The sequence below is a fragment of the Erinaceus europaeus genome, chromosome 17, assembly GCF_950295315.1.
Source record: "Erinaceus europaeus chromosome 17, mEriEur2.1, whole genome shotgun sequence".
In the NCBI taxonomy this organism is placed as follows: Eukaryota; Metazoa; Chordata; class Mammalia; order Eulipotyphla; family Erinaceidae; genus Erinaceus; species Erinaceus europaeus.
In genome coordinates, this window is record NC_080178.1 from 14409525 (window position 1) to 14423289 (window position 13765).

The 13765-nt window shown below is 44.7% G+C and overlaps 1 protein-coding gene across 19 annotated transcripts in view; it reads left to right on the top strand.

The window, feature by feature from the left end:
• Positions 1-13765, top strand: part of CELF1 (CUGBP Elav-like family member 1) — an 88650-nt gene that overhangs the window by 68718 nt on the left and 6167 nt on the right. For 12 of the 19 annotated variants that reach the window (XM_016186403.2, XM_016186401.2, XM_060176417.1 and 9 more), the window contains 6 exons: positions 2212-2287; positions 6198-6326; positions 6866-6979; positions 7993-8178; positions 10304-10447; positions 13586-13752. In XM_016186403.2, coding sequence (XP_016041889.2) covers positions 2212-2287; positions 6198-6326; positions 6866-6979; positions 7993-8178; positions 10304-10447; positions 13586-13713 — 777 coding nt within the window. In that variant the 3' untranslated portion in view covers positions 13714-13752. The remainder of the gene's footprint in view (positions 1-2211; positions 2288-6197; positions 6327-6865; positions 6980-7992; positions 8179-10303; positions 10448-13585; positions 13753-13765) is intronic. The other 7 variants (XM_016186404.2, XM_060176419.1, XM_007519039.3 and 4 more) reach the window with 3 other exon arrangements.

A 13765-nucleotide genomic window follows, 5' to 3' on the forward strand; every position in this document is an offset into this window, starting at 1 on the left:
ATTCAGACAGTGTTACTCTGTGTGCCTCTCTCCCTCTCTAGTCACACATCTTCAGTTATATTTTGAGACTTGTGCTATATACAATTAAAGTGAAACACTGGGCTGGCCGAATAGCTCACTTGCATAGTGCACTGCTGGCTTCCTGCTGATAGGATTAGGAAGCGTCTTCACATTCCCCTGACCCCCATAGGCGGCAATCTGGGGATTTTAACTATGAAATGCTGTTCTTCATATCTTTTCCTCCTAAATGTAGAGAATATTGTTGAAGCTGATATTAGATCCCTCTGAAAGAGTGGGGGGGGGGGAGCTTTTTCAGTGCATGAGAGATCAAGAGATGAACATGAATATTTCAGGTGTATTTGAGTTAAGTAGTCATAAATAGATTACTAGGTTCAATCTCTTGTTGTTTGAGTCATATCATCCCAGTGTTGGCAGGCTCCAGTTGATTACTTAGGTTCACTAGGTTCTGCACTGTGTTACAGGTGCTTCCCATTACTTTAAAGGCATGACAGGCAGTGTCAACCGTTTAACACTGTCTCATTTGGTAATCAAAAAGAAAATGTCTTCTGTGAAACTGACAGTGAAAGAAAATAAATGATGAAACCACTACATTTTTATGGATAGTCCAAAAATAAAGACATAGGAGTGACTGCTCTCATTCTTCAAAATGGTGGTGTTCTGTATTGAACAGAGGATGGCTTGAAGTTCAGAAAGTTTAGACTTCTATCCAAATGATGATTGTTTCTTCCCCAAATTGACGACGGTTTGGCAATGCATTTCTCAATTTTTGGATCCTCTGTTTAGGGAGGTTTTCCCTTTTTGTTTTCATTCCCATATCTAGCAAATGCTTGTATTTAGAGCTCTGGTCTCCTTGTTTCTGTAGATGTCAGCCTTTCCTTCCCTGAGAGCCATTACTATTTACAGAGGGGATGAAGATGCCGCGCACAGTGTGCACAGTCTACCAGTTGTGACTGAGCACATTTCCAAAGTATTCAGACAAAAACAAAGCCATGTGGATATGTGGATATTATGTAACTGGTAGCATCGATTGTATGTTTCCTTCTGATAGATGTGGATTTAAACCTGGTCTCTGTTGGACTAGAACAGTGGTTCTTAATCTTTGTGGGATTATGAATGCCTTTAAGAAATTGGTAAATTGTGTGCAGGTGACTTTTTCTTGATGGTTTGTGGACCTTTATGTGAACTAAAGGGGTTCAGGGGAACAGACTGATCCAGAACAAGAATACCAGTTGATAAGGAATAGTGACTGGAAGAAAGATTTTCTGTGAGTTAGTTAGAAGAAAATTGCAGTTATTTTCCCTTCCCTCTCCTTTCTTCTTCCCTTCCCCTCCCTCTTGTTTCCTCCCCCCCCCCCCCCTCTCCTCTCTCCTTTTCCTTCTCTCTCCTTCTCCTCCTCCTCCCTCCTTCCCACTGCTCAGCTTTGGCTTATGGTGGTATGGGAGATTGAACCTGAAACCTTGGAGCCTCAGGCATGAGAGTCCCTTTGCACAATCATTCTACTGTTTCCCACCCAGGCTGCAGTTTTCTTAAGAGAATAAAGTCATGGAGAGCCATAAGCCCATGGACAAATCCTCTTTTGTTTGGGGTTACCTTTGAAAGACAAAGAGAACTGAGATGGCTGGGCCATCAGTCTTGGTTGAATGCTGCAGTAAAGACCAGCTTAGAAGGATGTGGATAATGGAGATTGTGAGGGTAGAGAGTGGGAGAGGTCAATCTAGTTATGGTCTGGCTATAGATAGCAAAGAAGGACTCTTAGAAATAGCCTGAAATGGCCAGTTTTGATTTGAAGTGGAGATTGATGTAAAGAATCTGCAGAATTAAGATGTGTTGACCTAAGGAGCATTTGGGAGAGCAGGCGGAGAGGCATGTAGACGTTCATCATAATCAGCTGCACAAGTTGAGCTTAGTTCCCTGTTCTGTGTCTGTCCTCTGTCATGCTGCATTCTGTTGTCCAGGACACGAGCTTGGCTTCGTATTCAGTGAATGTAGTTCTCTGGGCCAGGGCTTCAGCTGCGTCGCACTGTCCTGTGCTGTCATAAGCCTCATGTTTCTGTGTCGGCTTGGGTTCTTCTCTTCAACTTTCTCCTCTCTGGGGGCCTCTGCGCTCGCTTTGCTGTGCTGTAGAGTTATCCCAGATGCAGAACCAGCCCTCACTCTCACTCTTGTTCTGTTTTTTGGTGTAATGTCTAGCTTTATTTGCAGCTCCTTCAGCAGACTGCCTCCTCTGGGAACCTCAACACCCTGAGCAGCCTCCACCCGATGGGAGGTAAGTGCTTCCCTGCCGCAGAGGAGCAGCAGCAAGCAGGCCAGCAGACCGGGCTAGCAAGTGCCTGAGAGCTTTTGCATCATTTGCCCAGAAAAAAGGATGTCTTTCCCTCACTTACCATGTAACCCTAGCATTAAATGGAAACCTCGGTCTTTATCTGTTTCATCTCTAGACACTGATTGTATCAGTAGTTAGCACCAAATTTTTCTGGGCTTCACTGCTGTTCCCCTTCCCTTGTATTGAGGAAGAAGATGGTAAAGAACTCTTTAACACCTATGGGCTATCTGAGGCTATTTTGTTCACAGAGAGAAAATTGCGTTCACAGAGCCAGGCGGTGGCGCACCCGTTTAAGTACACACATTATTGTGTGCTCGGACCTAGGCTCAAGGGCCTGGTCCCGACCTGCAGGGGGAAAGCTTCACAAGTGGTGAAGCAGGGTTGTAGGTGTCTCTCTCTACCTTTCTACTTCCTCCTCCCCTTCTCAATTTCTCTCTGTCTCTATCCAGTGATAAATTTTTTTTTTAAAAATCATATCCACGATAAAGTGACTTTTCCAAAAAAATGAAGAGAAGCCTGAAATGGCTTCCATGTTGTGACTCCCTCTGAAGCTGCTAGAACCCAGACTTTTATCTCTGTTAGGCATGTCATTTCTTAGGTAGATTTTTTATATATATATACAAAGCATGAAAAATTTGATGACATACTTAAGTTTGTGAAATTCCACGAACTCTGAGCAGGGTTTAGGGAATGGCACGCCTAGTTAAGCACATACATCACATGGGTTTGAGCACTTGTTCCCCACCTACAAAGAGGGAGGCTTCGTGAGATGTGGGGCAGGGACTACAAGTGTCTATTATCTTCCCTGTCCCTCTCAGTTCCTTCCTGTTCTATCAAAGAAAGAGAAAAAAGTGGCACTTGGGATGTTAGGTTTGTCATTCTGGCACCAAGCTCCAGTGATAACCCTGGTAGCAATAAAAACATTACAACCAAAAATTTAAAAAGAACCAAAAATCCGGGGAAGGTGGGCAGGCAAGTATTATCACAATGTTCAAGTCTGTGGTCCCCAACTGCAGGAGGAGCAAGCTTCACAAGCGTTGAAGCATTGAAGTTTTTGTTTTGTTTTGTTTTTTCTTTTTTTAATTTATAAAATGGAAATACTGACAAGACTATAGGATAAGAGGAGGACATTTCCACACAGTGCCCACCCCCAGAGCTCCATATCCAATCCCCTCCCTTGATAGCTTCCCTATTCTTTATCCCTCTGGGAGTATGGACCCGGGATCATTGTGGAGGTACAGAAGGTGGCGGGTCTGGCATCTGTAATTGCTTCTCTGATGAACATGGGTGTTGATCCATACTCCCAGCCTGTCTCTCTCCTTCCCTAGTGGGGCAGGGATCTGGGGAGGTGGGGCTCCAGGACACATGGTGGGGTCATCTGCCCAGCGAAGTCAGGTTGGCTTCCTAATAGCATCTGGAAGCTGGTGGCTGAAAAAGAATGAAGATATAAAGCAGAACAAACTGTTGACTGGTCATGAGCCTAAAGGCTGGAATATTGCAGATGAAGATTTGGGGTCTCTGTTTTGGAAGAAGCTAGTGGGTCTATTTTAGGCATATTCCAAGGGGCCCATGACTTCACTAGTTTTTGCCAGAGTCTGCCATCTAATAGATAGGTGGACCCAGGTTATTGTCTGGGATGATGGCTGTCATAGTTGGAAAAAGGACTAGAAAGCTGGGTCAGGGCATAGAGTAGCTCCCAGATATGGGGAAAGCATATAAATGTTGTTAACTGTAAACGCCACTGGTTTGATCTGGGGCCCATATTCAGCACAGGAGCCTGTGTAACCTCTGCATCCCTATAGGTCTGAGCTCACATTTCTGTGGTCACGGCTAGAAACATTCCAGGCTGCACTAATTTCAGGACCCATCTTTCTCAGGTAGTAGGTAGAGTATGTTGTCCAACATATCATTATTGATCCTCATAGAGAGCAAGGTCCTGTAGGGGCCCACAAAGGGGTCCATTGTGTTGTTCCTGATGGAAGTGACAAGTGAACAATGGCAAGAGGGATTTGTTAGGGATCTAGGCCCATCATCATGTCTTTCTCTCTGTCTCTATTCACTAAATAAGATCTTTAAAAAAAAAAATTACATGGAAGAGGGGACATTTCCGGAACTGCCTGTTCTGCCCCTTCTGTATGGGGGAAAGATTAGGCAAGTTGCTGCTTTGTGCATCTCTGTTACAGTTTTTCATTCAGAGTTCTTGCTGTTTGATTTTATTGCCTAGGTTCTATTTGAAAGCCTCTGCCTTGATGTTTTCTCTCAATTTCTATGCTATTGAATTTTCTGGTTTTTACTTTATTTCATATTCTTTTTTGTCTCCCCCATAGTTATCTGCATCTCTCTCTTTTTGTCTCCTGGGTTTAGATGCCAGCACTACAAATCCATTGCTCCTGGTGTCCATTTTCCTATTATTTTATAGGCTGGGACAGAGAAATTGAGAGAGAATAACAAGATAGAGAGAGACCTGCAGCCTGTTTCACTGCGTGTGAAGCGACCCCCTGCAGGTGGGGAGCCTGGGCCTCGAACTGGGATCCTTATGTAGGTCCTTGCTCTTTGTACTATATGTGCTTAACCCTGTGCGCTACTGCCTGCCCTCCTTCTTGTACATTTTTTCCTAGTTTGCTTCCATCCTAAAAAGCAAGTTCCTGGGGTCAGGTGATGGCTGTACCTGGTTAAGCACATACATGACAATGTGCAAGGACCCGGGTTCAAACCCCCTAGTCCTCACCTGCAGGGGGAAAGCTTCACAAGTAGTGAAGTAGAGCTGCAGGTATCTCTATGTCTCCCCCTCCACTCTCAATTTCTCTGTCTCTATCCAGTAGTAAAATAAATATAATAATAATGATTAAAACAGCAAGTTCCTTAAAGATCCCGGTTCGAGCCCCCAGCTCCCTACCTGTAGGGGAGTCGATTCACAGGCGGTGATGCAGGTCTGCAGGTGTCTATCTTTCTCTCCCCCTCTGTCTTCCCCTCCTCTCTCCATTTCTCTCTGTCCTATCCTATGACAGCAACAACAATAATAATTATAACCACAACAATGATAAAACAACAAGGGCAACAAAAGGGAAAAAAATGGCCTCCAGGAGCAGTGGATTCGTGGTGCAGGCACTGAGCCCTGGCAATAACCCTGGAGCTAAAAAATAAATAAATAAAAGTTCCCTATAAATCGGAGTGAGGGGTTCTTTTTTTTTTTAATAATTTATTTCTTTATTGGGGAATTAATGTTTTACATTCAAAAGTAAATACAATAGTTTGTACATGCATAACATTCCCCAGATTCCCATTTAACAATACAACCCCCACTATGTCATTCATCATCTTTCATGGACCTGTATTCTCCCCACCCACCCCAGAGTCTTTTACTTTGGTGTAATACTCCAATTCCATTTCAGGTTCGACTTGTGTTTTCTTTTCTGATCTTGTTTTTCAACTTCGGCCTGAGAGTGAGATCATCCCATATTCATCCTTCTGTTTCTGATTTATTAGGAGTGAGGGGTTCTAATGAAGTCCAGTGCTGTGCCACAGGTTTTCACTTAGTTCTCTTTGGTGTCCGGCCCCATGGTAGGCGCCAGAACTACCCTCTTGCTATGTCTTGTTTGCCCGTCTCTTTATGGATATTCACTTGAGATGATGTGCTGTAGGATTAGACGGTTCTCTGAGGGAATGATGTTAGGTTTCTTACTGAGCTGACTGACACTCAGTCTTTTTGGAGCCCTATAATATATTGCTCGTGACACTCATCTAGAACAGTTCTTTGGTTGGGACCAGCCTCCTACCAGACGGCACTGTCTTACTGAATCAGATTTGAGGTGCCTTTATCTGATTAGCTGATATCTTGCTTTCCATATTGCAGGATTAAATGCAATGCAGTTACAGAATTTAGCTGCGCTAGCTGCTGCAGCAAGCGCAGCTCAGAACACACCGAGTGGTACCAGTGCTCTTACTACATCCAGCAGTCCCCTCAGTGTACTCACCAGTTCAGGTAAGTGTGCACTTGTGTGCCATGGGCGGCATCCCACGAGAGCTGCATGCCATTCAGAAAAGTAGTTCTGGGGCGAGGCAAGAGCACATCTGGTCAAGTACACGTAGTACTAAGACCATGGACCGGTTCAAGTCCCCGCTCCCTGCCTGCAAGGGGAAGCTTTGCAAACAGCAAAGCAGGCCTGCAGGTGTCTTTCTCTGTCTTCTCCTCCCCTCTCAGTCTCTCTCTGTCCTATCCAGTAAAATGGGGGGATGGCTGCTTGGAGCAGTGGGTTCGTAGTGCCAGCACCAAGCACTAGTGCTAACCCTTGAGAGAGAGAAAGTAGTTAACTCATTTTCAAAGGGTCAGATTATTAACCACACATTTCCAAAAGCCATCTTCTGACCTAGAAGAATCCTCATAATTTCTGTTAGAGCCATAATTTGTCAGACTTGGACGGGTAGTTAAAAATAACACAAAGTGAATACCTGCATTCGTGCTGTGTTTGATTCCTGGTGACATGCGTGGTGGCTTGAGTTTAACTCCTGCATTTCTGATAGCAGGGTCCTCCCCGAGCTCCAGTAGCAGCAACTCTGTCAACCCTATCGCCTCCCTTGGAGCCCTGCAGACGCTAGCTGGCGCAACAGCAGGCCTCAATGTCAGCTCTTTGGCAGGTGAGGGTCAGCCCTGGGTGACATCGGACCATTCTTAGTATCAGTAGCACATTTTAAACAGCTTGAGTGAGGGCTATCTTTGAGTGATGGCGTGACTGACTCATGGAAGGTAGAAGTAGTCTTGAGATCCCAAAGCAATTAAGTTCTACCTCTGACCCTCAAGTAGTTATAAATTTTAACCACCTTTCTAAAGTCATTTTTCATCTATGAAATGGGAGTACTAGAGTACTTTGAGGGGTTATTCAGAAACTAAATGAGAACATTGGCAGAGCCTGGGTACATTTGCATTGTATGGTATCTGATCCATAGAATGTATTCCAATATCAGTTGCATTTTGATTGTAGGTTTATCTACATCTTGTCATGGGCTGCACACATTTTTGTTAGATGCTAATCCTAGGACTCTGAACCACATTCATTTCATCTCTGTGTAGCAAAGTGGGGAAAAGATGAAGAAAGTCAAGTGTACATGAGGTCATCACTTCTTGCATGGACAGGTTGGAGCAAAGTAATATTGGGGGGGGGTCTGCGGAGATGGCCTCATATCTGAGGCTCCAAGCCCCAGATGCAGCTCCCCACCTCACACACAGCACCATAAGCCAGAGCTGAGCAGTGCTTTGAAATAAACAAGTAATATAGGGAGAGCCATAGCAAGATGTGATGTGATGAGATGCCCTCATTAGCAGCAAGGCCTGGTCAGTGATCTGCATTGTGGCCATTCAGGTGAATGTTCTTCCTGGGACACTGAGGAACTAAGTGAACAAAGGAAGAGGTGTTATAGGGACAGAGGAGCCGCAAGTGCCATGGCCCTGAGGTACAGTGTTCCCTAAAGAGTTTGACTGTATCAGGGCCCAGGCTGACAGAACAGGCCAGTTGCATTTTCTGTTAGAAAGTCAATTGAAAGGGACATGAAGGGAAGGTTCTTTCTTCCCTTGTATCCCTAAATCTACCTAACTATTTTTGGCATCCTTTAAATGTTCCCAATCTGTTGTCCCCGCTCTTCTTCCAACCCAGGGATGGCTGCTTTAAATGGTGGCCTGGGTGGCAGCGGCCTCTCCAACGGCACTGGAAGCACCATGGAGGCCCTTACGCAAGCCTACTCGGGCATCCAGCAGTATGCTGCGGCAGCACTCCCCACTCTGTACAACCAGAATCTCTTAGCGCAGCAGAGTATTGGTGCTGCTGGAAGCCAGAAGGAAGGTGAGTGCAATCCATGACAGGTACCAGGGTCATCACTCTATTCATAGCTGAAAGGCCCTTCAGATGGTCACAGCGACACTTTGCTTTCAGCTCTGCACAGTAATCTCCTATTATATGATTTTCTAGTTGTGGCTCAGATCTAAGCTTCTGTACACCCTCCTGGAATGGGTCTTACTGTGCCCAGTAAAATATGCAAGCTTTTAGGAAGTCTTCCCTATGGGTTATATAGCTGTTAGAGGATTCATTCTGTCCGGAGCGCCTCTCCCATGTACATCATGTAGGATAGTCCTCAGCTTCTGATCTGTGCTTCTCCTCATTGAGAAATGGAACAAAAGGGTTATGGCCATTAGTTGTTGTCTTGGGAATTATGTGCTTGATATAAATGGGCCATCAGGAGAGGACTTCTGGACAGAAACAGGCCTGACAGTGGTTAGGAGTAGAAAGTCCTGCTAATGCTTTTGTACTCGTATTTGACTGGGTTTTTATAAATAGGAGCTGACATGGCTTAAGCAGTAATGTAGGGAAAAGCAAGGGCGTAGCATCAGGGAGCCCAGGCCCTAGCTGTATGCTCACCTGCTCTGAATTGACTATTTCTGTGACTCAGGATATGGTAGTAGTGGAACTCTGGAGAAAGCCAATCAAAAGTCAAAGCTTGAGGCGTTCCTACTAGTATTCTAAAGAATAAGCAGGAAAGAGGGATGGAGAATACCAGAGGCATAGGATTTTCTATACATCTACGCACAGTGGCCACAGGTGGCCCCTCTAGTAGTTATTTTAAGCAGATTTGAAGGAACTAAGGAAGAGGTGTTATGGGGACAGAGGAGCCGCAAGTGCCATGGCCCTGAGGTGTACAGTGTTCCCTAAAGAGTTTGACTGTATCAGGGCCCAGGCTGACAGAACAGGCCAGTTGCGTTTTCTGTTAGAAAGTTAAGTGTAAGTAGTCGGAAGAGAAAAGCATATCCTTTACTTTTCTGTGTCTGTCTGTCTAGCCCAGTGTTCATCATAACCACACTGGAAATTTTTTATGTTGTGGCTCCAGGTTGGATACCTGGAACTGCGTATAATGAGTGGTGCTCTGTTGCTCAAAACGTCTTTGTAATCAGTTTATTTTTTCGTGAGGCACTCTTTAAGGCAAAATTTGCTTTTTTTGAAATATGAGCTTTGACAAATAAGCAGTCACAAGTACTAGCATATTTCATCACCCCCAGAAATTCTCTCTGATTCTGTTGTATTACACTCTGTCTCCTCCGTCTCCTGCCTCTGGCGATTATCAGTCTAGCCCTATGGTTTCTAATCATCGTTAGGATACCTCTGGGGGCGGAGTAGAGGAGCCTCATAATTTCACCACACTCTCAGACTGACTTTTTTTCCCCCATTCAGATAGAGAAGGAAAGTGATACTCAGACCTGAGCTGTGTGCATGCCAAGGAATGCACCCTACCTCATGGGCTCCCCTGTTTTGTTTTACTTACTTGGCTTGTTTTAGCCCTTATTGCTGGACCTCAGTGCCTAGACTCAACTCCATTGCGCTCAGTGGCCTTTCTCTTTCTCTTTTAATGATAAAGATGAGATGGGGGAGAAAGATACCTGTAATTCTACTCTACCATTCATGAAGCATCCCACATGCAGGCGGGCACTGGGGGGCTTTAACCCAGGCTCTTGGGTATGGTAACGGGTGCACATTGCTGGTGCACCACTTCCCAGCCCCTTGTTTTAGTTTTTTGTTTGTTTGTTTTGTTTTGTTTTTACTTTAAAAATTTTTTTTAATTTTACCAGAGCACTGTTCAGCTGAGGCTCATGTATTCCACATCTTTTCCCATGTCCTGTGGTCGGATTTTATTGCTCCATACACAAGTCTGCCTAATACTGTTAAGCTAGCACACCTTCTCACGAGGACAAATTCTAATGCCCTTGATGAAATAGAGTAAGGCTAATGAAAGAAACAGATTTAGCAGTTGTCCTGTGTGTCCTTCTTTTGTATCAGAAAAATCAGTTTAGTCTTCCCAGAGAAGCTCAGTTTACTGGAGAACTGACAATTCCAGTGCACGTGGAAACGAGAGGCAGTTGGGGTGAGGAGATGAGAATGCTTAACACTGACACCTTTTCATTCAATGGACATTTTGAAGGTCCAGAGGGAGCCAACCTGTTCATCTACCACCTGCCCCAGGAGTTTGGAGATCAGGACCTGCTGCAGATGTTTATGCCCTTTGGGAATGTCGTGTCTGCCAAGGTTTTTATAGACAAGCAGACAAACCTGAGCAAGTGTTTTGGTATGTTGACTTTTCTTCTGGTGCTCCAGGACTGGGGTTGGGGTTTAGTATAAAAAAATACTTAAACCGTGGTCCGGGAGGTGGCGCAGTGGATAAAACATTGGAGTCTCAAGCATGAGGTCCCTGAGTTCAGTCCCCGGCAGCACGTGTACCAGAGTGATGTCTGGTTCTTTCTCTCTTCCTATCCCTCTCATTGATAAGTAAATAAAATGTTTTTTTTTTTTTTTTTTAATGCTTAAACCACTGAGCATTAAGGGGATGTTATAAGCCCAGAACTAAGCCAGTGCTCTCATAACTTAAAAAAAGGGTAAAGGAAGAACAAGTTTAGTTGAAAGAGCTGGGGTTGAGTTTGAGCTGCTGTTTAAGTCAGCCTTGGGGAGATACACTGCCTTTTTTTTGTTTTGGCACCAGGTTTATTATTAAAGCTTGGTGCCTGTACTTGGAATCCAGCAGCCATCAGTTTTTTCCTCCCCCTATTTAATTAATATACATGTGTATATGATTTTAATTTATTGATTGATTGATGAGAAAGATAAAGAACCAGCTATCACTCTGGTTCATATACATGTGCTGCCGGGGATCGAGCTCAAGACCTCATGCTTGAGAGTCCAGTGCTTTATCCATTGCGCCACCTCCCGGACCACGTGTATATGATTTTTATAGAGACTGATAAATTTAAGAAGAAAGAAGATAGAGACAGACTCCTACAACCCTCTTCACCACTTGAGAAGCTTCTTCCCTGCAGGTGGAGTCTGTGGGGCTTGAACACAGGTCTTCATACACGATAATCCCAACCGCATTTATTTTTAAGAATTTATTTATTTATTCATGAGAAAGAGAGGCAGAGAGAGAGAAAGAACCAGGCATCACTCTAGTACATGTGCTGTCAGCGATTGAACTCAGGACCTCATGCCTCATGGTTGAGAATCCAGTGCTCCGCCTCCCAGACCACTTTTTAAAAATTTCTTTATTTGGGGGATTAATGGTTTACAGTTAACAGTAAAATACAATAGTTTGTACAGTGTTAGAAACATTTCTCAGGGGACCAGGTGGTGGTGCACCTGGTTGAGCGCACATGTTACAGTGCTCAAGGGTTTGAGCTGCAGGTCTCGGTCGGTCTCTCTCTCTCCCCCTCTCCCTCCCTCCTCCCTCCCTCTCTATTTAAATACTTATTTATTTATTCCCTTTTGTTGCCCTTGTTGTTTTTTTATTGTAGTTGTTGTTGATGTCATCATTGTTGGATAGGTCAGCAAGAAATGGAGAGAGGAGGGGAAGACAGAGAAGGGGAGAGAAAGATAGACACCTGCAGACCTGCTTCACTGCTTGTGAATCAACCCCCCTGCAGGTGGGGAGTCGGTGGCTCTAACCAGGATGCTTACATAGGTCCTTGCGCTTTGTGCCACCTGTGTTTAACCTGCTGCGCTATTGCCCAACTCCCCTCTCTCCCTCTCTATATTCCCTACCACCTCGATTTCTGGCTATCTACCTTATAAATAAAGATAATTTAAAAAAATTGTTTAAAAAGGAAACATTTCTCAGTTTTCCACATAACAGTTCAGCCCCCCACTAGGTCCTCCTCACCTCACTTAACGTAATTTCTTCAAGCTCCATCCAAGATGAGGTGAAGAAGGTGAATTCACCATTTTTAATAGTTGAGTCGTATTCTATTGTGTTTATATACCTCAGCTTACTCAGCCACTCACTCATCTGTTCTTCAGCCATATTTTTAATTTTTTAATTTATAAAATGGAAATACTGACAAGACTATAGGATAAGAGGGGGACATTTCCACACAGTGCCCACCCCCAGAGCTCCATATCCAATCCCCTCCCTTGATAGCTTCCCTATTCTTTATCCCTCTGGGAGTATGGACCCGGGATCATTGTGGAGGTACAGAAGGTGGCGGGTCTGGCATCTGTAATTGCTTCTCTGATGAACATGGGTGTTGATCCATACTCCCAGCCTGTCTCTCTCCTTCCCTAGTGGGGCAGGGATCTGGGGAGGTGGGGCTCCAGGACACATGGTGGGGTCATCTGCCCAGCGAAGTCAGGTTGGCTTCCTAATAGCATCTGGAAGCTGGTGGCTGAAAAAGAATGAAGATATAAAGCAGAACAAACTGTTGACTGGTCATGAGCCTAAAGGCTGGAATATTGCAGATGAAGATTTGGGGTCTCTGTTTTGGAAGAAGCTAGTGGGTCTATTTTAGGCATATTCCAAGGGGCCCATGACTTCACTAGTTTTTGCCAGAGTCTGCCATCTAATAGATAGGTGGACCCAGGTTATTGTCTGGGATGATGGCTGTCATAGTTGGAAAAAGGACTAGAAAGCTGGGTCAGGGCATAGAGTAGCTCCCAGATATGGGGAAAGCATATAAATGTTGTTAACTGTAAACGCCACCGGTTTGATCTGGGGCCCATATTCAGCACAGGAGCCTGTGTAACCTCTGCATCCCTATAGGTCTGAGCTCACATTCTGTGGTCACAGCTAGAAACATTCCAGGCTGCACTAATTTCAGGACCCATCTTTCTCAGGTGGTAGGTAGAGTATGTTGTCCAACCTATCATTGATCCTCATAGAGGGGCCCACAAAGGGGTCTGTTATGTTGTTCCTGGTGGAGATGACCAGTGACAGTGGCGAAAGGGATCTGTTAGAGGACTAGGCCGATCATGTATCTGGGAATTCCAGGACTCCCTGAGTAGGGCCTTAGGTCCTCCAACCACTTTTGAAGTGGTTTCTTAGTTTTTGTTTATTTTTGTTTTCATACCAGAACATTGCTCAGCTCTGGCTTATGGTGGTCCTAGGGTTGGGATTGAATCAGGGACCTTTGGGGCCTCAGGCACGAAAAGTTTTTGAATAACTGATATGCTGTCTCCCCAGCCCTAAGCCTTAATTTTATTCGTTTCTGTAGTGGGGATGATTGATGATTTCTGCTTGTATTACTACTTCTACAGTTAAAAATAGCATGGCTGGAAAACAAAAATGCCGTGTAGCTGTCGGTTGAGGGTATTAGTAGGAACCTGATTTATATCTTTATTTTGAGAAAATTTGAGACTAAACTCGTAATCTCTCTTGTAAGGAGGACTGCGAATCTCCTTGCCTCATTATACCCCTCACCTAGGTTTCTGCTTGGATACACAGGTTTTGTAAGTTACGACAATCCTGTTTCGGCTCAGGCTGCCATCCAATCCATGAACGGCTTTCAGATTGGCATGAAGCGGCTCAAAGTGCAGCTCAAACGCTCGAAGAATGACAGCAAGCCGTACTGAGCGTGCTCCCCTCTGAGACTGGAGTGAGAGGGTCTTCTGGTAAGTGGGGGAG